The following is a 25,346-nucleotide window of genomic DNA, read 5'->3' as shown; positions in this document are numbered from 1 at the left end:
TTGTTATGTTTAGATTGGTTAAGGTGTGTTTCATTTTAGTTTTGCAATGTTTGAATGTGTGAATTCGTGATCTGTATGCTGTGATTTTAGCTACTTATGTTATAATGGTTCCAATCATACTCAGTAAATACTATAAGTGATGTTTTTGTTAATTATATCTTTTGTTGTGTTTGAGAACAGTTTAAATGTTATTCATTTTACGATAATTTCTATGGGTAGGTATGTTGTTTATAACTAGAAGAACATGAGCATGGTAGGTGACCAGTACGGGTTGGGTATTCTTGGATGAGCTCCAAGGATGACCCTTCCAAATGTGACTGAAAAGGTAAAATAAAATGGACTGATACCCAAGAGATACCTCTCATGGTTTGACTGACAACACTAAAAGGGCTGATTTATGGGTCACCACTCTAGCGCCATGACTTGTTAGTTATAACCTTTATCTTGCTTATGGTATTATGTTTCCAGTAAAAGAAAAATGCAAGGTTTCTCTCTTTATAATAAAGTTGCAAGGCAATTTAAATGTGATTGGGAACTTGAAGGGTGAATTTTTATAATGTGCATATGAATTGCTGGATTAGAGATTACATGTTTCTCCTTTATTTGTTTATTATTTATTATAAGGGTTAAGGTATCCCCTTTTCTCATTACTACTTATGGGTTGTACTTGTTGAGACAGGGGTCTCACATTTTATCTTTATATAGGAATAGGAAAGAATACTGGGACAGAAATGGCGGACACGGAGGTGGTATGACCGAGCTGGAGAAATGAGATGAGGCACACACCTCCATTGTCAGGAATTTTGTGGTTTTTGAAATGAAATATGGTTCCTCTATTGTAAAAACTAAGATTTGAGTGACTTTCCTTCTTGTGGGAAGCTAAAAACTATTTCTCTTGCTTATGATAAATAAAAGAAAATAGATAATTGTGACGAAGATAGCATATGTCATAAGAGTTAGTTACGGGGTGTTTCAGTTGGTATCATAGCAAAGTTCTTGAGAAATAGTGTGTGCAAAGAATCTCATCTCCAACTCGGACAAAGCCGCCTTCGAGTTTGCAAGGTTTATTTTTCTTGTAACCGTTATTTGTTTAGTATTATGTTTTAGTAAGTTTCGTGGCATGAGGAAAAAGATAATGAAATGAATGGATTGGATGTGCAGGATAATGGTGGCAAGAAGAAACCACGGAGATGTGGGGGAACAGTTAAATCAATTTCTGGTTGGTCTCACCTCACTTCTTCAAGAGAAGAGTCATGTCCAAGGGGAGCAGATCTAACAGTTCATGAGGATCAAAGAAAGTGAGCAGGCACACAGCCAAGTCACCTCGAGCGCCACACCAGTGTACAGACAGTTCCAGAAGCTTAGACCGATAGAGTTTAAGGGGTCCACCGATTCGATCGTGGCAGAGGGGTGGATCCGATCACTGGAAACAATATATGACTTCATGCAGCTTACTGAAGTTGATAAGGTCAGAGGTGCAGTCTGTCACGCCCCCAAAGGAGTCCCTGCCAGAAGAAATTTCGGCAGCATCTCCCCTGTACGGATGACAATCTGAAACATTACTACATACAAAATATACATCAGCCACACTCGGCTGGAATATATACACAATAGAAATAATATAACCACGCAATTGATATACACAGCCTACCCGGCTGGACATAAATGAATAAAAACAATCACACAGTTAACAACAGCTCACACGGCTGGAAATATGCACAGCGGAAGACACAAAATAATACGAACGTAAAACTAACAATGGCACTAACAAAAATACCTACAACCACCAGACTAGACTCTAAAAAAAACACATCGACTTGTTCAAAACCAAAATACGCCAAACTAATATACATCCAAACAGTGACAAGACCCAAAAGAATTATCCTTGAGTGTGACGTAGGACCCAGTACCGGCAGCGGGCATCTCTCCAAGCATCCACGACTCACCTACTTGTTACCTGGCGAAAGAAAACCATTTTGTGGGGTGGTGAGTATTGGAACTCAGCGAGTATAGAAAGAGATAGTGCATGAACATAACATGTAAGTAGAGAGTGTCAACAGTATACAGTCTCATAAGAGAAATAGCAGATACTACAATAGAACCAAAATGAATGCTCATACCTGAAACCATATCCTAGGCTAGGTATAATAGGTCAGAACTAATACTAATCTGCTACAATACTGCTCATAACTACAGAGGTAATAAGCAAGATATATACAAATTTTCAATGACTGAACATCTACAATGAGAATATATCTCAACACAAGTAAGCATATCAGCATACGTGAACAACAGCAGTAAGTAAGCAATAACAGCATATATAGACAGCAGCAGCCAAAACAAATATAATAACAGCGTATGCACGGATGGTCACTCCCGCCCACCTCTCCGCACCATGACCCCTGTATGGTCGAGAGGCCGGGTCAGTGACAGACTGTACACCACTCCAGCTACCACTCTCACGAGTGGCCGAGGGGACAGTTGCATAGTAGCTAACTAGTTACATCTGCGACGGGGTCCCTGCTGCTCGTACTCCAGCTACCACTCTCTCGAGTGGCCGAGGATGCGGCATGCATGCAATGACATAATGCGAACAATGCAACAGTCATCATATATATATAAGCAGAAACAAGTATGCTATATGAAGCCAGCATGCTCAATATCGTACATAAATAAGCAACAGTCAAAGCATACAAACATGGTATCTAGTATCTGCTAATGATCATGGACAACAACAAGAGACTGTATAGATATGGAACGAATTTCTCAAAGATTGCGTCGAAGTATCAAGCGCAGAAAAATAAGAGTGGAGTCAAGGTAAACAATCCTTATCCAAAATAATTCATGCACTAAGGTCAAAGTACTAAAAGAAAACAAAGCAAGAAGTACCCGCCTTAAATAGAAGATCATGTCAAACAACCTCCGCGTCGAAGTGATCTTCTCGAAATAACGTCCTGCAAGTCATATACTCTACAATTTAGCTAATTTCATAAACAACAACTAGCGAAACCCAAACCAACTTAATTAGGGAAAAACCCTAATCCAACTATGAACCTCGATTCACCCAAATCCTTCCATGATCACCCAATCTGACCAGCAAATCGAAAATAATGGGAAGAATAAGAGGTGATTCACCAAGGTTTACCCGTCAACATCTGTGTGAAACCTTCGAAACACCGAGAGAAAGTAACTCGCAACCAAACCAGCTAAACCCACAGCCATTTAAATAAACAGATCACCAAATGGAATTCTCACACAACCTTAGCTATCAACTGAAAGGGAGTACAGCAACCTGATTTCACCCAAACCCGTAGCCATTTGAAGAAACAAATCAACCTTGCATTGATACCCTCATCATCCCAGGTTATGCAATTAGGCAGTACACCCTCGACATAAATCCATAGAGAACCCACAACCAATCAGGGAAATCGCACATCGTCAAATCAGACCTACCCATTCCAAATCCGTTTAATCTCACCGAAGTAATAAGTCAACCAGAACATCACCGATCAAGGTCTCTAATCAGTTCAACATGTCAAAAACAATAGTTCAAGAAGAACAGCATCAATCAAAGTCCAAATCTAATCAGCGTTTTGGAAGCAACAGGTCTACAGGAACATCAGCGATCCAGGCTTAAAACTCCACAATATGAACTTCTCGAAACTCAACCGGTGAGAAGAAACACAGCACATCAACTTCAACCAAAAGCCCCAAATCCGTGATTGTAAACCAAAATGAATCGCAGAAGAAAACAATCAAGGCAATCGAGAGTCGCAACTACCCTATGCTAAATTCTCCCTAAAAGCCATCCGAGAGCTCAAATCCAACAAAAAGAGACCAGGCGCTACAGGAAACAGTACGGAACCCATGCGATAAGAAAAGAACGATCAAGAATAACAAGAACATCATGATGACCTCAAATCGTAGCTCATTCAAGTAGGAAATCATCACAACCAAGCTTATCGTCAACTCCCAGCACCTCACCCATACCTCACTGATCTCATACCCACAAAATGAAAAGTACTTGCTATTAACCTACCAAAATCATCCAATCCATACTATAAGGGAAATTACTTACCGGGTCAGCTAGGGCACAGCTCGAAGAGACGAGGATCAGCGGCCTTGCTGCTCGCGTGAGGGAGAAGGAAGAAAGGGGTCAGATGCTCGTGCGAGGAGAGGAAAATGCTAGCTGTGGGGTGCTCGGGCAAGGGAGCAAGACCAAGATTGCCAGCTGCTGCGATGCTCGCGCGCGAGGGAGGAGACCAGCGGCCGGGCTCGTCTCTAGTGTTGGCGCGAGGGGTGGCCGGCGGCTGCGATCTGTGGTGCTCGTGTGAGGGAGAAGAGTCGCGACTAGGGTGCTCGCGTGAGGGAGAAAGATCGCCGGAAGCTGTGGCTTGAAGGCGAACAGGATCGGCGAGGGATTTTGGGCGGCGTCGCGTGTGAGCTTAGGGAGGAGTCGGCGGTGGGGAAAAAACTTAAGGCATGAGGATAATAAGAGAAAGGAATTTATAAACTTAGGGATTTCTAAATCAAACCCTAGCTCAATTCCTTAATCAACTCCCACTTCCTGGTATTCCTAAGAGGCTTTTATCGGGCCTATTAGTGCATCCCCTCTAATTACGTCTTACGAGCTCCAATTAATTCCAGAAAAATTTCTAAAAATTTCAAAAAATTCCGTTAAGATTTTTCGTCCATTAAACTTTATTATTTATTTATTATTTGTTTCCGTATTTTACACAGTCTTTATGCTACGCAATGATGCACGTATCTGGTGGGAGGGTGCGCGTGCTATTGTGGACCTAGCTACCTGAAGGCCGCTTGAATTCTGTTATGTTTAAATTTCCTCGTACAAAAATTGTACAAGTACAGAACTATTCCTAGCAACCCGCATGTTCGATCAGACATGTGTTTGATCAATCAAGTAAGTTCTTGACGGATCAAAGAACACCTTGATTGAAGTACAAGATCGCTGGTCTTTTGTGTTGGTATTCCAAAAATGATACAAAGAAAACTAACTAATTACGCAGCGGAATTAAAGAACTAGTTGAATCTTTTCTTTGTAGCTAAAGACCTCTTGATCTTCTGTCGTATACCTCTCCTCTTCTTGGACGTCGTGTGGGTGACGATCTACCAAGACAACACCACCCTCCTTCTCTTCTCGGTTTCCAAACTGTCGGCTACAAAAGGAGCTCTTAGGATGGGGCACCTTCTCTTCTTCTTCCTCTTCTTCCTCTTCTTCCTCTTCTCCAAGCCGCCGCTTACCAAGGAGTAGAAGAGGGGGACGCCGGCCTTAGCAAGGAGGGTGCCGCCGGCCCTAACAAGGAGAAGGGCCGCCGGCTCTTAGCAAGGGAGAAGGGAAGGGGTGCCAGCCCTAAGCAAAGAGGAGGGGAGGGGCGCCGGGCCTAGGTGAGGAGGAAAGGGAGGGGCGCCGGCCACAAGGAGGAGAAGAGAGAAAATTTAGAAAGTTAGCTTTTAGGGACCCCCACCTACTCCTTTTTATAGGCTTACCGTCGGTTACAAAGAAAGAAAAATAACATAATTCTGTTTAGAAAAAAAATCTCTCTTTCTATAACCAAGTTAAACCAAACCAAGTTAAGTTAAACCAAACCAAGTTAAACCAAGTTAAGTTAAACCAAACCAAGTTAAATCAAGTTAAGTTAAACCAAACCAAGTTATGGATGGGTGGATGCGAGGCTTTATATAGAGGCTACAGCAGGGACCTAGAGGAGGAATTGGTTTAGGCCTCCTAATGGGCTTGGGCTTCCTGTGTTTGGCCCGAACACCCAACCCAAGTCCATCAATAATAACTCATACCACTAAAGGGTTATTATTGAATTACCGCACCAATCCCATATTACAATATGGGCTCCTTCTTATCATGAGTGTGTTAATCTCCTTGTGTTTAAGATATCGTATGTCCATTAATTAAATGAGTTACTGATAACTCAATTAATTAACATATGATTCCAAGAGTAGTACCACTCAACTTTATTATCATGCTAAACTAAGTCCACCTGCTGGGTTTATATGATAATCCTTATGAGCTCCTCAAGGGGACATTATCAACCTAAATAATTAGGACACAGATTCCTTCTATAATCAACAACACATCATATAAACAGTATTATTTCTCAACCCATCGGGCCTATTGATTTAACAAATAAATCTCACTCATTGATGAGTTAAAGAAATAAATACTAAGTATACGTGCTTATTATTATATAGGGATTAAGAGGACGCACATCCATAATAACAGAGGTTCTGTTCTTTTATATAGTCAATATAAATCAAACAACCTCAAATGGTCTTGCTCAATACACATATAATGTATTAGTGTAATTTTATAGTCAAGACAGACTAATACCAAATTATACTACAATCATTCCAATGGTTTGTCACAATCCATCTTGGTTGTGAGTTACTATTTATAATTTATAAGGAACCGATAACATGATCTTCTGTGTGACACCACACACCATGTTATCTACAATATAAATTAAATGGACAACTGCATTGACATATATATAAATATAAAATGCAGGCATTTGACCAAAGTGATTCTCATTTCAAAATATTTCAAACAAATGTTCATACAAAAGCTAGGCTTATAGTATACATCTCAATAATCTCCCACTTATACTAAAAGACTATGCTGTCATAAATGCTGCTATACATCTGATTCTCATCCCCTCAACATGTTTATCAAAAGCTCTCGCCGGAAAGGCCTTAGTGAAAGGATCTGCCAAGTTATCTACTGATGTAATCTTGGCGACAACAACCTCTCCTCATTTTACGATGTCTCGTATCAGGTGGTACTTGCGCTCAATGGGTTTACTTGTATATGGGCTCGTAGTTCCTTCGAGTTTGCTACTACACCACTGTTGTCACAATATATTGTGATAACTTTGGGCAAACCAGGAATCACATCTAAGTCCATCAAGAAGTTTCTGAGTCATACAGCTTCTTTAGCTGCCATAGAGGATGCCACATACTCAACTTTCATGGTGGAGTCTGAAACGCATTTTTACTTAACACTCCTCCATACTATGGCTCCACCTCCCAAAATAAACACATACCCCAAGGTTGCTTTACTACTGTCTCTATCTGATTGGAAGTCCGAATCCGTGTAACCCACAGGGAGTAAATCATCTGCCTGGTAAACCAGTATATAATCTCTAGTCCTTTTCAGGTACTTTAATATATGTTTTACGGCAGTCCAATATCCCGGTCCTGGGTTACATTGATATCTACTAATCATGCCCATGACAAAACAGATATCTGATCTCGTACATAGCATCGCATACATTAGGCTTCCTACAGCCAAAGCATAAGGAACTGCTTTCATCTCCTCTATCTTCTTTGATGTCTTAGGATACATTTCTATAGATAAAGGTACTCCATGCTGAAAAGGTAGAAAACCTTTCTTGGAGTTTTACAAGCTAAAATGAGCTAGGATAGTATCGATGTATGAAGCTTGGGATAAGCACAACATCCTTTTCTTGCGATTCCTTATTACTTTGATCCCAAAAATATATCCACATTCTCCCAAGTCCTTCATATTGAACTGCTTGGATATCTATACTCTTACGTCTGACAACACTTTGACATTGTTGCCAATGAGCAAAATGTCATCTACGTATAGTATAAGAAATACCACCACGTTTTCGTCACTTTTCTTGGATGCACAAGACTCATCCGGACACTGAATGAATCTATAAGACTGGATCACTTCATCAAACTAGATGTTCCAAGATCTCGAAGCTTGCTTCAGTCCATAAATGGACCGATTGAGCTTACACACAAGATACTCCTTGCCCTTCGCAATGAATCCCTCTGGTTGCTTCATATAGATATTTTCTTCAAGATTCCCGTTAAGGAAAGCTGTCTTGGCATCCATTTGCCAAACCTCATAATCCATATGAGCAGCAATAGATAAAAGAATCCAGATAAACTTAAGCATGGCTACTGGCGAAAAAGTTTCCTCATAATCGATTCCCTCTTTCTGAGTATACCCCTTCGCAACAAGCCTCACTTTAAAGGTTTCCACCTTCCCATCTGTTCCTCTTTTCCTTTTGTAGACCCATTTATATCCAATGGCTTTTACACCATTTGGTGGTTCTACAAGCTCCCAGACATGATTAGAATGCATAGATTCTATTTCAGAGTTCATTGCACTTTGCCAAGATACTGCATCTTTATCTTGGAGTGCTTCATTATATGTCCAGGGATCAGGTTCATGTTCACCAGGGATCAAGTCCGAAGAGTCTCCCAAAAACATGAATCTATTGTTAGAGTGTATACTAAAAGCCTAGCTTTTGTAAACATTTATTTTGAAATAAAGAATCACTTTTGGTCAAAAATATCTACATTTATGCTTAGTGTAGTTGTTCAATTAATTTATTTCGTAGAAAACATGGTGTGTGGTGTCACACACTGAAGATCATGTTATCAGCTCTTTATAAATTATAAACAGTTGCTCACAACTAAGATGGAAAGGAACAAACCATTGGAATAGTCGTAGTGTAATTAGGTATTAATTTATCTTGACTAATAAATTACACTAGTACACTCTAAGTGTATTGAGTAGGACCAATTAAGGCAAGTTCTTTTTATACTGATTTAATAAAAGAACGAGTCCTTAGTTATTATGGAAGTGTGTGCTCTTAATCCTAATATAATAACAAGCACATATATTTAGTATTTATTTCTTTAACTTATCAAAGGGTGAGATTTAGTTCGATAAATCAAAAGGCCCGATAAGTTGGGAAATGATATTACTTATAGTGTGTGTTGTTAATTATAGAAGGAATCTGTGTCCTAGTTATCTAGGTTAAGAATGTCCCCAAGGGGAGCTCATAAAGATTGTCATGTTAAACCCTGCAGGTGGACTTAGTCCGACACGACAATAAAGTTGAGTGGTACTACTCTTGGAGCTAGATATTAATTAAGTGAGTTGTCAGTAACTTACTTAATTAGTGGGCATTCATTATCTTAAACACAGGGAGACTAACACACTCATGGTAAGAAGGAGCCCATAATGTAATTTGGGATTGGTGCGATAGTGCAACAATAACTCTCTAGTGGAATGAGTTATTGTTGATGAACTTGAGTTGTGTGTTCGGGGCCAACACAGGATACTCAAGCTCATCGGAAGGCCAAAACCAATTTCTCCTCTAGGTCCCTGTCGTAGCCTCATTAAAGCCTCAAGTCCATCCAAATATAAGCACATCTTGGTGTCCAAGAAGGGGGGCCGGTCCAATGCTTGGTGACCAAGCAATGGCCAGCCACATCCTCCTCTATGGGGGTCGGCCCTATTGCTTGGTGACCAAGCAACTAGGGGTCGGCCATAATAAATTTAAATAGGAGGGGTATTTTGAATTTTTTAAATCTTCTCTTTGTAGAAAACTATAAGTTTTAAAAGAGATTTTAATTTTAAAACCTTTCCTTATTTGAATTAGGCCACATGTTTTAATAGAGAGTTTTAAAAGTTTTAAAACTTTCCTTTTTTAACCATCCTCATGGTTTTAGAAAAAAGGAAGAGAAGTTTTAAAAATTAAAATTTTCTATTCAGGTTAAAAAAGGAAATTTTTGAAGAGAAGTTTTAAATTTTAAAACATGGTTTTAATTTTTTAAACTTTCCTTTTTTAACATCCACTTTAGGAAAGAGAGCTTGTAAAATTTTATAAGAGGATTTTTTTTTGTAAAATTTTATAAAAAAAAAATATTTCTTCCTATAAGTGGCCGGTCACCTTTGCTTAGTGCCCAAGCAAGGGGCCGGCCAAGATTAAATCAAACCAATTATTGATTTGATGATTGATTCAATCAAGAGGAAAGAAACGGAAAAATAAAAAGGGAAAAGGAAAAACTAGAGGAAGATTTTAATTTTTGTAAAAATTCTTCCCTTATTTGCCTTAGGCAAGTAATATAAAAGAAGGGGTGAGGAGGCCTCATGAGAAACAACTCTTATTCTTTTGCTTGGTGATCCTCTTGGTGTGGTCGGCCCTCTCCTTTCTCCCTTTCCCTTTGCTCTCTTTTGCTCTTTGTTGGTGGTGGCCGAATATTAGAAGAAGGAGAAGAAAGCTTTGGGTGGTGTTCATCTTGGAGGATCGTCACCCACACGACGTCCAAGGCGAGGCGAGGAATACGGCAGAAGATCTTGAGGTCATTAGCTTACAAAGAAAAGGTATAACTAGTAATTTTCTTTCACATCATGCTAGTTATTTTTCTTTGTTAGAATTCCAAACACAAGAGGCATTAGATTCTAGTTTTTCGGATTTGTTTCGAAGTTGTGTTCTCTTTGTTTTATTTTTCGAATTTGTGATTCGATTGTTCCTTTTGGTTAAACCTAGAGTTATATAAGGAAATTAAATATTAGCTTTCCTTAAAAGGCTTTGCCTAGGCGGTGGTGGATGCTCCGATACCCAAGAAGGTCATGTGCCTCGCATGCAGTCCTGGAAGCCAATTTTGAAAATTAATATTTAATGGAATTTATAACGTAGGTGGATTTGGATCAATAGTGTTAAGTTCTGCTTGCGATTCAAATCTAAACCATTAAGAACAGATAAGTTAAATTTGGAATCAATAATGTTAAGTTCCGTTTGCGATTCCTAATTTAACTTCTAAAGAACACAATAGGTTATTTAAGGAAAGGTTCGACACTTGTACAAAATTTTGTACAGTGGAACCGGTACGATCTTCCTAGAACTAACCAACAATTGGAATCAGAGCTAGGGTTTGCCTCAGTGTGTTTTGGTTTTCAAATTAATTATGCACATGTCATACATAATTTAGGCAGGATAATAGTAAAATGTGCTAACTTTGTGGTTGCAGACTACAACTATTATGGCAAATAGAAATTATGTGTGATTGGAAATTACAGGTACGATTGTTCATGTGGGAATATTGTGAAGAGGAGTCAAGTAGGTCAAGGTTGACTAGATACTTGACTGCAAGTCCTGGTGAGTGAAGCCAGGCAGAAGGGAAATCCTGGTGAGTGAAGCCAGGTGAAAGACCTAGTGAGTGAAGCTAGGCAGTTGAGAAGTCCTGGTGAGTGAAGCCAGGCAGAAGGGAAATCCTGGTGAGTGAAGCCAGGTGAAAGACCTAGTGAGTGAAGCTAGGCAGTTGGGAAATCCTGGTGAGTGATACCAGGCAGATGAGAAGTCCTAGTGAGTAAAGCTAGGCAGAAGAAAGTCCTGGTGAGTGAAGTCAGGCACAGGAAATCCAAATGGATCAAGGGTGATCGGACATCTGGTATTGGAAAGACCAAGTAGGTCAAAGAGATTGGCCAGATACATGGCACGAGGAAATCCCGATAGGTCAAGGTTGACCAGACATCTTGTGGAAGTCCAAGTGGGTCAAAGGGATTGACCGGACACTTGGTGACAGAGTCCAAGTAGGTCAAGGGTGGTCGGATGCTAGGCATGATGTACCAACAAGTCATGGTTGACCGGATGTTGGTTTAATGGACTTTGGATTTGGTTTTGGGCAAAAACCATGAGCTGGATCGATCAGCCGATCGATTGGCTCATGCCTAATCGATCGGTTGATCGATTGGGTGAGTTCCCGCGACAAGCCTCCTCCTGATCAATCGGTGGATCGATTGGGAGAAGCTCACAATCGCACAGAACAGCTCTGGATCGATCGACTGATTGATTCAGAGCCTCCATTCGATCGGTAGATCGATTGGGAGCTGCGATTATGCACGATAAGCCCTGGATCGATCGGTCGATCAATCCAGACAATTCCAGAGAGCACAAAGGTGCTCTGGATCAATCAACCGATCGATCCAAAGCCTCCCCAATCGATTGAGAGCAATCCAATCGATTGGGATTCGACCATTAGCGCAGATAAAGACGTTGGCTAGCGTTTTTCTCAGCACTCTTCGATTCCACTCCACGGGCAATCACAGCGAACCTCCACAGCGATCTTTTCTTCCTCACCGCCAGTTCTTGAAGGTTCTTGGAGGCTCATCCAAGTCAAGAGGCGAGTTGCAACAAGAAGAAGAAGCTAGGGTTTTCATTGTAATCTTGTAAGATTCATTTGTATTTTCCTTCTTTCTTTCTCATTGTTATATTGTGAGGTTGTAAGGCTTCTCCGCCTTCGGTAGTTATCGAGAATGAGTGTTTTATAGTGGAGGGTGCGTGAGTGTGTGGATCCTTGGACTAGTCACCTCTTCTTGAGGTGGATACCAAGTAAATCCCTAGAGTTAGCGTTGTTGTTTGTGTTTCTTGTATTTCCGCTGCACATCATTCCAAGAAGCGAGCAACGACGAGCATGACGATCGCGACGAGCTATTCACCCCCCCCCCCCCCTCTAGCTACATTTCGGTCCCAACAAGTTGTATCAGAGCAAGGTCGCTTTTCAACGGAATCATCGCCGGAAGGGGCAACAAGCTAGAGGGTGTAGAAGTTGGAGAAAATTCAATCAAGTCAAAGACTTCATCATCAAGCTCAACTTCAAATGGAATTCGGAGATGGATTCAGATTCGACACGAGGATGCCTCCACCATATGTATCCACGAGTTTCGATTCTTGGAAATCAAGAATCTAAAACTTTCTTATGATGGAGATAGAGCAATGGTTTCCTCTCATGGAAGGCTTCGAGGCTCCAAGAAATTCAAAGGGCAAGATCCTCAAGAAGAGCAAATGGAGCAAAGAGTAAATTCAAAGGAGCGAGGCAAATGATAAAGTGACCAAGCTATTGGTCAATTTGTTGCCAAGCAATATTTTGGCTCAAATTGAAGAATTCAAGAATGCCAAGGAGCTATGGAGCAAAGTGGCAAAAATATATGAGATCCCCTCCACTGTACAAAACAATGAAGAATTCAAAGAGGGTGACTCATTGGAGCAAGACCAAGAGCAAGAGGACTCCAAAGTTGAGAGATGCTCAACTTTCAAAGAAGAAGAAGTCCAATAAGCTTCATCTTCAAAGGAATACAATGAAAAGGACAAAGAGGGAGCATACTCTTTGTTCCATATACAAGATGAAGATGAAGAAGCCTCCACCTCTAGGATTGAGGGGGAGCGACTTTCGCTGATGCCAGATCAAGAAGAAGGAGAAGCTTCTACATCCGGGTCAAAAGGAGAAGAAGATGATGTATCCTCCAAAAATCAAGAGACATCAAATGGAGGATCAAGTGTCATCCCTACATGTGAAGGTATAAATATTTCATCTAAAAATAAAGATCATATCATATATTTTGAATGTAGGGGGCATGGGCACTACAAAAGCAAGTGCCCTAAATTGGCCAAGAAAAAGGGTCAAGTGGCACCAAAGGGCAAGGAGAAGCCCAAGGAGACCGCTCCCAGAACAAAGAAGAGCAAGGAGCATATTATGTGTTTCTCTTGCAATCAAAGGGGACACTATCGGAGTCAATGTCCCAAAGGGAAGAAAGCGGTCAAGGCTCAAGGAGGAAGCACAACTCAAGGGGGAGCCTCCAAGGTAAAACGCAAGGTATCATTTATTGAGCCTACCCCTTTAAATAATGGTAAAAAGCATGCTAATTCAAATTTTTATCATTTTAATGCTATTTACCATAAAAATAGGGAGCATAATAGCATTAAAGAAAAACACATGGCTCTCCATGCTAAGACTATCACACCTAGGGTTAGGAAGGTAGGTAAAAATTTAGGCAATAACCCTAAGGACCATAATTATAAGCCAAGAAATAAAAATGCTCAAGGATTTAAGGAAAAAACAAAATCTAAGAATTTAATGAGAGAAAATCAAGTCTTGAGGTCAAGACTTGATAAATTAGAAAAGACCCTAAAAAAGATGGAAAATATCCTAAAAGGGCAAAATGAGCAAAATCTAGGTTTAGGACAACAAGAGTTATCCAATGGCCATAGGGGTTTGGGATACAAACCTAAAACTAAAAAGGATGTGCCTTCTTACCATATTGTTCCATATAATTATGGAACCAATCCTAGGTCAAATGGTCAAGTCAAAAATACAAGGGAAGTTATCCCTAGAAGTATTTTTGCAATAACAAATATGACTAAGACTTCTAAGAAGTCCAAGAAAGTCACTAAGAAGGTCACAAAGGAGGCAATCCCTAGGGTTGACCTAGAAAATGTGACCAATGCCTCTAAGAAGCCTAACAAGGTCACTAGGAAGGTATCTAGGGAAGTTATCCCTAGTGAATACCTAGAGCATCCAAGGAGCTCCAATAGGTTTTGGGTTCCTAGGAGCATTTTCTCTAACCCTTAGATGGGTTAGAGAGTGTCAACTCTAATTGAAAGGGTAGTTAACCCAATCATGATGAAGTTGACACTCGGAGAGTATTTTCAAGGTTATTGTTAACTTTTGAAAATGAAGTGGATTCTCATTTACTCTTGGAATGAGTAAAATGTGTCATAACTTGAGAAAATTGATTTTAAATTAAATTGGCACAATTGGGAGAATCAAAAGAACTATCAGTTGGGACTTTGGTATGTTCTTAAGGAATTAAAGGCAAATCCGGGCCTAAAATTTGAAGTGATTATTTTTTTTGAAAGAGTAAATTGTGCCATATGTTGAGGAATTTGATATAATCTTGATTGTCACAAGAAATTACGTGTAAAGAAATGCCAAGTTCGGTTTTGGCATTTTCTTGGAAAGCAATGGCCAATCTAGGTTTTAAATTTAAGTTAGCTAAGGTTTAAGGATATTTAGATAGATAATTTAGGTACTTTATTTATGCTAATTTATCATGCTTTGTTTGCCCATCACAGGCCATGACATCATTTTTGCATTCATGCTTATTATGAAAAATAAACAAAAATAACATGTCATATCATACATACATCATGTAGTAATAGCAAATTTTCTTTTGAAAATTATTCATTTTGATATATGTCAAAAATCATCATGCATTATTTTTAATTCCTTGCAATTAAGGACATAATGGCATTCATTAACAAGTAACATCCTTGGTGGATGTTCATAACCTCAAAATGCCTAGATAGATATGCATGATCCCTAGTTTAGGGCAAAACCGAATCTTACATCTCACTAAAGAACTATAAGGTGACTTGTATGTGGTTTCATACACATTAAATACAAGTGAGATGTTAGGATGATGAACAAAACTCAAGATGTTGATTTACTGCATTCTTTTGAGTTTTAAGTTCATCAAAACACATAGTTATGTGTTTTCCAATCATTGGGAAAGCTAATGTACAAGTCATGTGCATTGAGCCCAAAGAATATGGTTGGATATTGATTTTGAAAATGGTTTTAAAATGCTTTTGGAAAACCTTGGTGAAGACTATCTTTTGATAGTAATCATCATTGAAAAGTTAGACACAAACTAGAAGAAAACACTAAAGTTTTTACAAGTTTTCAAGTTTATGTCAATCTTGGAAAATAGAAAGTATTTTCATAGAAAACTATTTTTTATTGATAATATATATCCTAAGGATTGTCTACATGAATTTCCATTATTTTTCAATTTTTGTAGAATTTTAGGGGAGTTTCTGAAATTCACTGAAATAAATTTTCAATTTTTCAGAGCTCCAATCGATCACCCGATCGATTGGAGTGCCTCAATCGATCGGGCGATCAATTGAGAGGAGTTTTCCCGCGAGCAGAAGCTCGTTGGATCGATCAGCCGATTGATCCACGCAGTCTGAATCGATCAGTGGATCGATTCAGCAGGGTTCAATCGATTGGGACCCAACTCCAATCGATTGGGATGTTGATTTTGGCTGGGAAAGCTTATTTTCAACATTCTAAACCATTTTTAGTCTAGGGAACCACTCCTAATCCCTCAAAACATATTTGTATACATTTAGGGGGAGTTTTCATGATGAAAACAAGGATAATCAGTCACGGAAGACTAAGTAGAGGTTTAGGTTGAGGTTTGGTTTTAATATTGAATTTTTTAACCTCAAAACTTCAACTTTGGATTTCCTAAAGGTTTAGGGATTCCAAGTCATTGTTGGTGCAATGACAGAGGTTACGTGCATGTCTTTAGGGGGAGTTACTCTTTAAGGACATGAAAATCTATTTTTTTTATATACACCTTGGAAGGTGGTTAACCTTCCTCAGCGAAAATGCTTAGGGTTGGGCATTTGAATGTAATGGAGAGTGGATATCTTCATTATTCAAGTGATGTATGCTCACGGATGAGAATTTGATGACAATGAAGGGTATGTGACCTTTATTTGAATCGTGTGGTATATGCTCAAGGATGAGCGTTGAGAATAATGAAGGGTATGGGACCTTCGTTATTGTGTTGTGAACAACGAGTAAAGTTATAAACAACGTTGGGTAACTCTTCAGGGGGAGAGTTTTTGATGTGTGCCAATAGGGGGAGAATGTGTGGTTAAGTTAAGCCTTCATTACCTGAAGAGGGAGTTTGTCCTCTGGGAAAGGGGAAGAATGAAGAAACCATCATTCATATATTGGCATGAAGGGAGTTAAGGCTATGGAATTAGCCTAACTTACAAGTGATATTGTCAAACATCAAAAAGGGAGAGACTATTGGTGTAATATTCCCTAGGTCAAGATTGACCTAGTTGGTTCAAGCTCGAGTCTTGATGTTTGGGTTTCGATTATGATAATACATATAGACAACACATGGAGATTGCAGGTGCGATTGTTCATGTGGGAAGATTGTGAAGGGGAGTCAAGTAGGTAAAGGTTGATTGGATACTTGACTGCAAGTCCTGGTGAGTGAAGCCAGGCAGAAGGGAAATCCTAGTGAGTGAAGCTAGGTGAAAGACCTAGTGAGTGAAGCTAGGCAGTTGAGAAGTTCTGGTGAGTGAAGCCAGGCAAAAAGGAAATCCTGGTGAGTGAAGTCAGGTGAAAGACCTAGTGAGTGAAGCTAGGCAGTTGGGAAATCCTGGTGAGTGAAGCCAGGCAGATGAGAAGGGTGATCGGACATCTGGTGTTGGAAAGACCAAGTAGGTCAAAGAGATTGACCAGATACTTGGTACGAGGAAATCCAGATAGGTCAAGGTTGACCAGACATCTGGTGGAAGTCCAAGTGGGTCAAAGGGATTGACCAGACACTTGGTGAGAGAGTCCGAGCAGGTCAAGGGTGGCCGGATGCTAGGCATGATGTACCAACAGGTCATGGTTGACCGGATGTTGGTTTAGGGGACTTTAGACTTGGTTTTGGGCAAAAACCATGAGCTGGATCGATCAGCCGATCGATTGGCTCATGCCCAATCGATCGGTTGATCGATTGGGTGAGTCCCCGCGACAAGCATCGGTAGATCAATTGGGAGAAGCTCGCGATCGCACAGAATAGCTCTAGATTGATCGGCCGATCGATTCAGAGCCTCCAATCGATCGGTCGATCGATTGGGAGCTGCGATTCTATGCGATATGCCCTAGATCGATTGGTCGATCGATCCAGGTAATTCCAGAGAGCACAGAGGCATTCTGGATCGATCGACCGATCGATCCAAAGCCTCTCCAATCGATTGAGAGCAATCCAATCGATTGGGATTCGACCGTTGGCGCAGATAAAGACGTTGGCGAGCGTTTTTCTCAGTACTCTTCGATTCCACTCCACGGGCAATCACAGCGAACCTCCACAGCGATCTTTTCTTCTTTACCGCCAGTTCTTAAAGGTTCTTGCAAGCTCATCCAAGTCAAGAGGCGAGTTGTAACAAGAAGAAGAAGAAGCTAGGGTTTTCATTGTAATCTTGTAAGATTCATTTGTATTTTGCTTCTTTCTTTCTCATTGTTATATTGTGAGGTTGTAAGGCTTCTCCGCCTTCAGTAGTTACCGAGAAGGAGTGTTTTTATAGTGGAGGGTGCGTGAGTGTGTGGATCCTTGGACTAGTCATCTCTTTTTGAGGTGGATACCAAGTAAATCCCTAGAGTTAGCATTGTTGTTTGTGTTTCTTGTATTTCCGCTGCACATCATCCCAAGAAGCGAGCAACGACGATCGCGATGAGCTATTCACCCCCCCCCCCCCTCTAGCTACATCTTGTGACAGGAGATAACCCTTTAATCGGACTTTCGAAGGCGTCACCTTGAAAGGGGAGTGATTCTCTATATGGAAGAACCTAATTAGGTTTACTGGGTTATCTCTTATTCTATATTAATAGGTGTATTATATAATCTAGGATCGTATACCCGAGGAGCCTTAGGTGACAAAGGGAAATCCTTTAACAGAACATCGTAGGTTATCTCTATTATCTAGGGACATCGAGTAATTATGGGAGCAACATTCCAACACGGCTGTCACAGGGGAGTGTCGGGATTTAGTTAGACTTCTTACATTGCATAAGGATAGAGGATAGGAGATGAGCAATCCATAATATATTACTCAACGTTACAATGAAACCAGACCCCTAGAACACTCATCTTGATCAGCTCTCCTCAAAACTCTCTTTCTCTCTCTTATTCTCTCAACCCTAGTTCGTGAGACTTAAACAATATTTTGATTGTCTAGCTAGCTAGCCGTGTGTCCTCACTAGTGTTTATCAATCCTTGTGAAATCGATATTTTATTAGTGATGACATAGCTGTGCACTTACGATTTTGTAATAGCTGACACAGGGAATATTTCCCTGATTCTCTGACAACAGTTACATAAAATGTCAAAAAGGAATGTTGAGCTGGTGGGCCATTAATGCGTTGTGATGATAGGTCATCTAAGTCCCCTCCATTATCTAATCAGACCTTGCTCTCAGAGGGGATCATCTCGGCTAAAGGATGTAGATCACCTTAAGGTCTCGACCTCTTTGAGGACTCAACTCTGCCTCTTTGAGGACTCAGCTCGGTCTCTTTGAGGACTCGACTCAGCCTCTTTAAGGACTAAGCTTGGCTTCTTGAGGACTCGGGTTTGGGATTTGCTTAGCCATGAGAACTCGGGCTCTGATTGGACTAAAAGTCTAATCAGCTAGACTACTTGGTCGAGTCATGTAACCATGTTAGCCCCGAGTATTGTCTCCTCCCTTGACTTTGACCGTTACATTAGCCAGATTTTTTTTTACTCTGACCTCAACTTCGACAGCCCTATTTTATTCGTCGTATTAATAACAATTTTGATAAAAAAAAAAATACGATAAATTTAATTAAAATTGTTATAACATGTAACAACTTTGATCGAAACTACTATAGTGTAGTATTGACTATAAAACTTTTGAACTCATTGCACAGTGTAGACATCATAGTGTATAATTAATGCATAAACTAACCATCTAGATACCATATAACATAACTAACTCATATTAGAACAGTTTTGACCAGTATCTACATTACAAAAAAAACATTGAATGTAAGACAATTGATCTAATTTAATTAAAATTTTTCATCGATCGTCATGATAAATCAGGAAGTAATCATGGTGGATAAAGGTGTAAATGAACCAAACCGCTCATGAGCTATTCGAATCTCGATTTGATAAAAACATGTTTGAGCTCGTTTAATGAGACTTGTTAAGATAAATAAACCAAGCTCAAATTTCACAATACTCGGCTCGTTAGCTCGTGAACATGATCGCTAGTAAGCTTATGAATAAACTTTTAAATGAAAAATTAATAATTTTGATATTAAATTTATAGATTTTACACTTTACTTATAAAAAATATAAGCAAATATATTAAATTTATTTATTTGAATAAAATTATAAATTTTAATAAGAATATTATAATTTTTCTAAATATATAATTTAGTTTTTAATAAATATTTAAATTTATAATTTATATTTATTAAGTTCGTTTATGTTTGATAAAAGCTCGAATAAGCTCATGAGTCATACATATTCGTTAAATAAAGTTCGAGATCGGCTCGATTATAAACGAGCTAAACTCAAATATTCAAGAGTTCAACTCGACTCGACTCGATTACACTCCTAATGGTGGACGGTCTAAAAGTTTAGCATCCCATGGTTGCGTACTCTATTTAAAGGAAAAATCTCTATAAATACATCGTAACTAGAGATTAAACTATGAATATCTGAGTAATAGTTTGACTCCTTTCTACTATACCATAATTTCAAGGGCTAGCATCCATATTGTATCTGCTATGTTGATTAGTAGGACAACTAGTGCCTAATGCAACTATCTAGAGACAACATAACACAACACGATTACAATTTTGATTAAAGTTGTTACAATATGGTGTTGTCTAAAAAACTTTGAAACTCGCTACCTTAAATCTTATTAGGTTAGGACAACACATGCTTAAAATAACTACTTAAAGGCCCTACAAACTATGCAATTTGAATAATTATTGATTTTTATTTGCCTAGGGCTTAGGGAACCTTGAGACGACCCATATATAGAGTCTTGTTACCCTACTCATCTTATGCTGCACATCGTGTGAACACTATATGTATTTTTTTACACTTCCTTCCGCCTAATTACTATAACCTAAATCCTAAATCTCAAGCTTTAAAAAGTAAATTACACTTGATGCACACCCATGTGCACCATAAGGTAAGTAGGTTTATATTCTCATATATGCTGCATACTAGATAATGGATTGAGTTTAGATCATATTTCATATCCTCAGTCCCTATATCCATCGAGGATCGAATATCTATTCTTATATCCATATCTATTAAAGGATCGGATATCTTCTATACTAATAATTTTTTTCTTTGTATTTAACTATTATCATAAAACAAAAGATTATATTAGAATTAAGGTCATATTAAAAAATAGAGTAAACATCTATATAGTCGACTTCTAATATCAACAAAAATAGTTAGTGATTTTAAATTTATTTTATTTAATATATATATATATATATATATATATATATATATATATATATATATATATATATATATATATATAATCGAGCATTAAGGTCGGATATCGAATATTAGTATTCCCTCTATATCCTCATACATTAAGATTGGATATCGGATCCTCCATTGGATTCAGAAGAAATTACCATTCCTATTGTATATCTATTCGCAGTGTTTGAAAACACGGCCTAGGCGGCCGCCTAGGCACTGTGCGGCAGCAGACAGTGCCGAAAACCCCCCAGGCGGGTGGCCTAGGCAGCCCAGCCGCCAAGGCGGTACTCGGCGGCCCTCGGCTGCTTTTGGGGGGCCTCGGGAGCCTCGGGGGCCTCGACGCAGATATTTAAGCTTTAGTATTTTGTACCTAATTTGCTCGTTTGCGTGCATGCATGCTTACGTCTTCGTCGTCTCTCATCGTCGCTATAAGGCTTCGTCGCTCCGTGGCTCCGGTAAGTTTTTAGATTTTTTTTCTTGCTTTCTGTTTTCGAGCACTGCTTGCTTTCTGTTAATTTTTTTTCTTTTTCTCCTGTTGAGTTGTCATCGCGGCACGTCTCCGGTGGTGCCGGACGCGTCCGCAGCCGCCAGAAGCATTCGCAGCCGCTGGAAGCGTCGCAGGATGCGTCCGACGACATCTCGTGATGCTTTCAGCGGCATTGGAAGCCGTCGGAAGCGACACCGGACTTTCCCGGACACGCCGGATGCATCCGACGACGCTTTCAGCGGCGTCGGATGCATCCGATGATGCTTTCGGCAGTGCCGGACGCATCTAGTGAGGCTTCCGGCTGCGCCGGATGCCTCCCGCGAGGCGATCAAACGCAGCATCGGTGTGTGTTCACTTTACATAATTTATTTTAGGATTTAATAAAATCAAATAACACCTAACCGAGATAATTTCAATAGTAAGGTTTCATAAAGCCTAATTAAATTATCCCAATTATATATATTTAAAATTTAATTTGTTTAATAAATATTATTTTAGATAAAATAGATTTAATTTTTTAAATAAATATCATTAATTTATATAACAGATATAAATATTATATTTAAAATTAAAAAATTCTAATAAATACTATTAATTTATATTAATCAGATTTATAATAATAAAAAAATATATTTAAAATTTAAAATTTTTTAATAAATATTATTAATTTATATAAATCAAATTTAAAAATTTTATATATCATTAATTTATATTAAATTATTAATCAGATTTAAAAATATAAAATTTTAAAATTATATTAACATTTTAATAAATATTATTAATTTATATAAATCAGATTTAAAAATTTTATATATTATTAATTTATATTAAATTATTAATCCGATTTAAAAATATAAAAATTTAAAATTATATTAAAATTTTAAAAATTTAAAATTCTAATAAATATTATTAATTTATATAAATCATATTTAAAAATATATTTAAAATTTATTTTTTTGATAAATAGCTAATAAATTTTATTAATTAAATTAAGATATATAAAAAAATATTCTAAGACTTGTTAATGCTATATTTTGTATCATATAATTAAATTTTATTATGTTATATCTTATATATAATTTTTATATTATCATAATGGCAAGCAATCCATCTTCGACAGCATCCGTCACTCAACCTGAATCTGAAATTCTTAAAAGAAAGTCAAATGACATCGGATGGGAGTTTGGGATGTTGATTGATCCTAAAAATCTCGACAAAATTAAATGCAAGTTATGTGGAAAAATAATGTCAGAGGGAGTTTATAGGATCAAGGAGCACATTGGAAATATACCTACAAATGTATTTGGTTGTCAAAAAGCATCACAAGAAGATAAAAATAAGTGCAAACAAGCTATTTTAGAAGGGAGGAACAGAAAGAAGAATAAAATAATGGAAGAGCAAAGTTGTAAAGCAGAGGTGGCTATTTCTCTAGACGGAGAAGAAGATCTTGAAATTGAAGGGATGGATGGAATTAAAAAACCTCGTCCACTTGGCCCCATGGATAGATATGCATTAGTAATTGCTCCAGAAAATGTAAGTTCAAGTGGGAGTAAAGTGCTTCATCAAAAAAATATAAATGAGGCTATTTTCAAAGAGAGAACTCAACAAGTTTAATAATATATTGGGAGATGGGTTTATGAAAATGGAATCTCATTCAATGTTGTTGATAATGATAGTTTCAAGCAACTAATGGAGGTAGTGGGTCAATTTGGACCAAGATTCAAGCCTCCAACTCAATATCAACTTAGGGAGCCACTGTTGAAAGCCGAAGTTGAAAGAACAAAATAATTGCTGAAGAAACATGAAAAAGAATGGGCAAAGAATGGGTGCTCAATCATGACAGATGCATGGAGTGATAGAAAAAGAAGAAGTATCTTAAATTTGTGTGTTAATTGCAAGGAGGGTACTATATTTTTAGAGTGTAAGGAGTCTTCAGACGAGGCGCATACAGCTGGACTTATTTTTTAGTATGTTGACAAGTGTATTGAACAAGTAGGAGCTCAGAATATTGTTCAGATTATAATAGACAATGCCACCAACATGTTGGTTGCTACTCGGAAGATCATACTGCACTACAAGAAAATTGAGATTCTACAACACTTAAAAAATAACACTTTTTATAAAAAGCGTTGTTGTTTTTTTTTAACAACGCTTTTAGTGAAAAGCATTGTCTATTTCATTATTTTCTTATTAATAGACAACGTTTTTTTAAAAACCGTTGTCTATTAATGATTTTTATGGGTCAAAGACAACGCTTTTTAAAAAACGTTGTCTTTTAGCCTTTTTTTTAGTATCTGCGACAACGATTTTTAAAAAGTGTTGTCTATTGTCAAGTTCTCGTCTAAATCTAGATTAATATAAACCGTTGGATCAAGTTAAAAACCCTAGTTTCACTCGCCCACCTATCTTCCGATCGAATCCCTCCCGAAACTTTCTCCCAACTCCTCATCTCACGTCTGTCTTCTTCATCCAGCTCCTCCTCTCATGCCCTCTCCTTCCAACTCCTCTCTGGCAAACCCCTCTCCAGCGAGCCCCTCTCTGTGAACCACTCCTCCGAACTCCTCTCCGTCAAGACCGCGGGCAGATCCTGGCACCTCCGATCCATCCATCGCCTCCGATCCGTCATCTCATTCACACTTCATGCCCTAATCTCTTCGCCTCCGATCTGTCGCCTCATTCACGCTTCCTTTACACTGCCCAATCTCTTTGACCCCACCTTCGTCAAGCGGCAGATCCCGGCGCTGAGGCGATCGACCACGGCAGATCGACCCATCTCTTCGCCTCCTTCGCCCCCGACGCTGAGGCAGTGTGACCACGGCAGATCCCGGTGTCTTTTGGTATGCTACTGTAACCCGAATGATTCCTTGTCCTAGTACCTTTTAAGTTGTTCCTCCAAGCCTTGAAACTCCTTGTGCGAATGATTTCTTCTGGTATGTTTCTGTATACCCTACCCTCTCAATTCTAGTGTAGAATCAAAGACAGTTTAATTTGGTTTCTTGTTTAATTTGATTCCGTTGTAACGATCCATCTTTTCCCCTTCCAGTGACCACAATCTGTCGCGCTTCATACCGATTTTTGAATTCCTCGGTGAAATAGGAGTTCTTTTTTTTTTGTTCTCCGGAACTCCATTGAGTCAAAGATGGTCTTTTGGGAAGGGTACATCAGTGATGAGTTGATGGGCACCTTTGCCCCCGTCGTAGTGTATTGGCTGTACGCTGGACTGTATGTCTGTATCAGCTCCTGCCTTCGCTGGACCAGTACCGATTGCATACTGGAAAAGAACAGGAGCAGAAGAATGTGGTGCCTTTACCCTCTGTGATTAAGGGAGTTTTGCTTCAGCAGCTAGTTCAGGCCACGGTTGCAGGGCTCATGTTCTTGGTGAGTAGTTGAACTCCTTCCAATGTGCTTACTTCTTTTTGTGTGTTCTTTTTTACTGTCAATGTCTCACTGATGAATCTAACTAGTGTTAGAATTTGATATTGATGAAATCATAATTATGTTGAAACTTAAAGTTAATAGGCTTTCTTATTAGATTTTAGTAGATCTGGCAAATATACTTCAGAATTGGATTTGATATGATTCTGCCACTTCTCAGGTATTGGTTGCTAGTGATCTAATACTTCTTTGTCATCAGTTAGAAACACAATGTCCACCTACACACCATGGAAGCAAGAACCTCGAAGGAGTATGGGTATAGAAAGACTAAAAAAAAATCAACAAATTTATACGACGTAAGTAAATATATATATATTTGATTTTGTATTTTTATTTTTGTATTGCTTACTATGTCTTCGATCCTGGTGATTTCGAAGGGCTGGGAGGTTTAGACACTACACCGAAGATATTTGCAATTAATATTTGTAATTAATCAGCGTGTATTTATTTTTATTTGTTTAGTTTGCAGATACGTTATTTAGGATTTTACTTTTCAAATTTAAAGATGACATTATAATATTAAGTAAAAAAAGATTATGTGGGAAGTAGTAAAGGTATGTGTAATTTTTGTAACATATATTTTAATGTGTATGTTTATCATTAATAATTTATCTCTAATTATCATAGGCTCCTCGACAACAAGATGTCAAACAATGTGGTTATTATGTGATGCGATTTATGAGATAAATTGTTGAAGAAGTTGAAATTATCGAGAGAGATTCACTACGATCTATA

At 38.6% G+C, this 25,346-nt stretch overlaps 1 protein-coding gene across 1 annotated transcript in view; it reads left to right on the top strand.

Moving 5' to 3' along the window:
- Window positions 1-22,271: 22,271 nt before the first annotated feature.
- The window catches only part of LOC122054912 (MYG1 exonuclease-like), a 110,827-nt gene continuing 107,752 nt past the window's right edge, over window positions 22,272-25,346 (top strand). Inside the window, exons 1-4 of the mRNA XM_042616328.1 lie at window positions 22,272-22,423; window positions 23,650-24,013; window positions 24,414-24,554; window positions 24,772-24,867. Of these exons, the coding sequence (XP_042472262.1) occupies window positions 22,272-22,423; window positions 23,650-24,013; window positions 24,414-24,554; window positions 24,772-24,867 (753 nt within the window). The remainder of the gene's footprint in view (window positions 22,424-23,649; window positions 24,014-24,413; window positions 24,555-24,771; window positions 24,868-25,346) is intronic.

Source organism: Zingiber officinale, chromosome 3B (assembly GCF_018446385.1).
Source record: "Zingiber officinale cultivar Zhangliang chromosome 3B, Zo_v1.1, whole genome shotgun sequence".
Classification (NCBI taxonomy): domain Eukaryota; kingdom Viridiplantae; phylum Streptophyta; class Magnoliopsida; order Zingiberales; family Zingiberaceae; genus Zingiber; species Zingiber officinale.
This window is presented reverse-complemented; position numbering and strand designations above follow the sequence as displayed.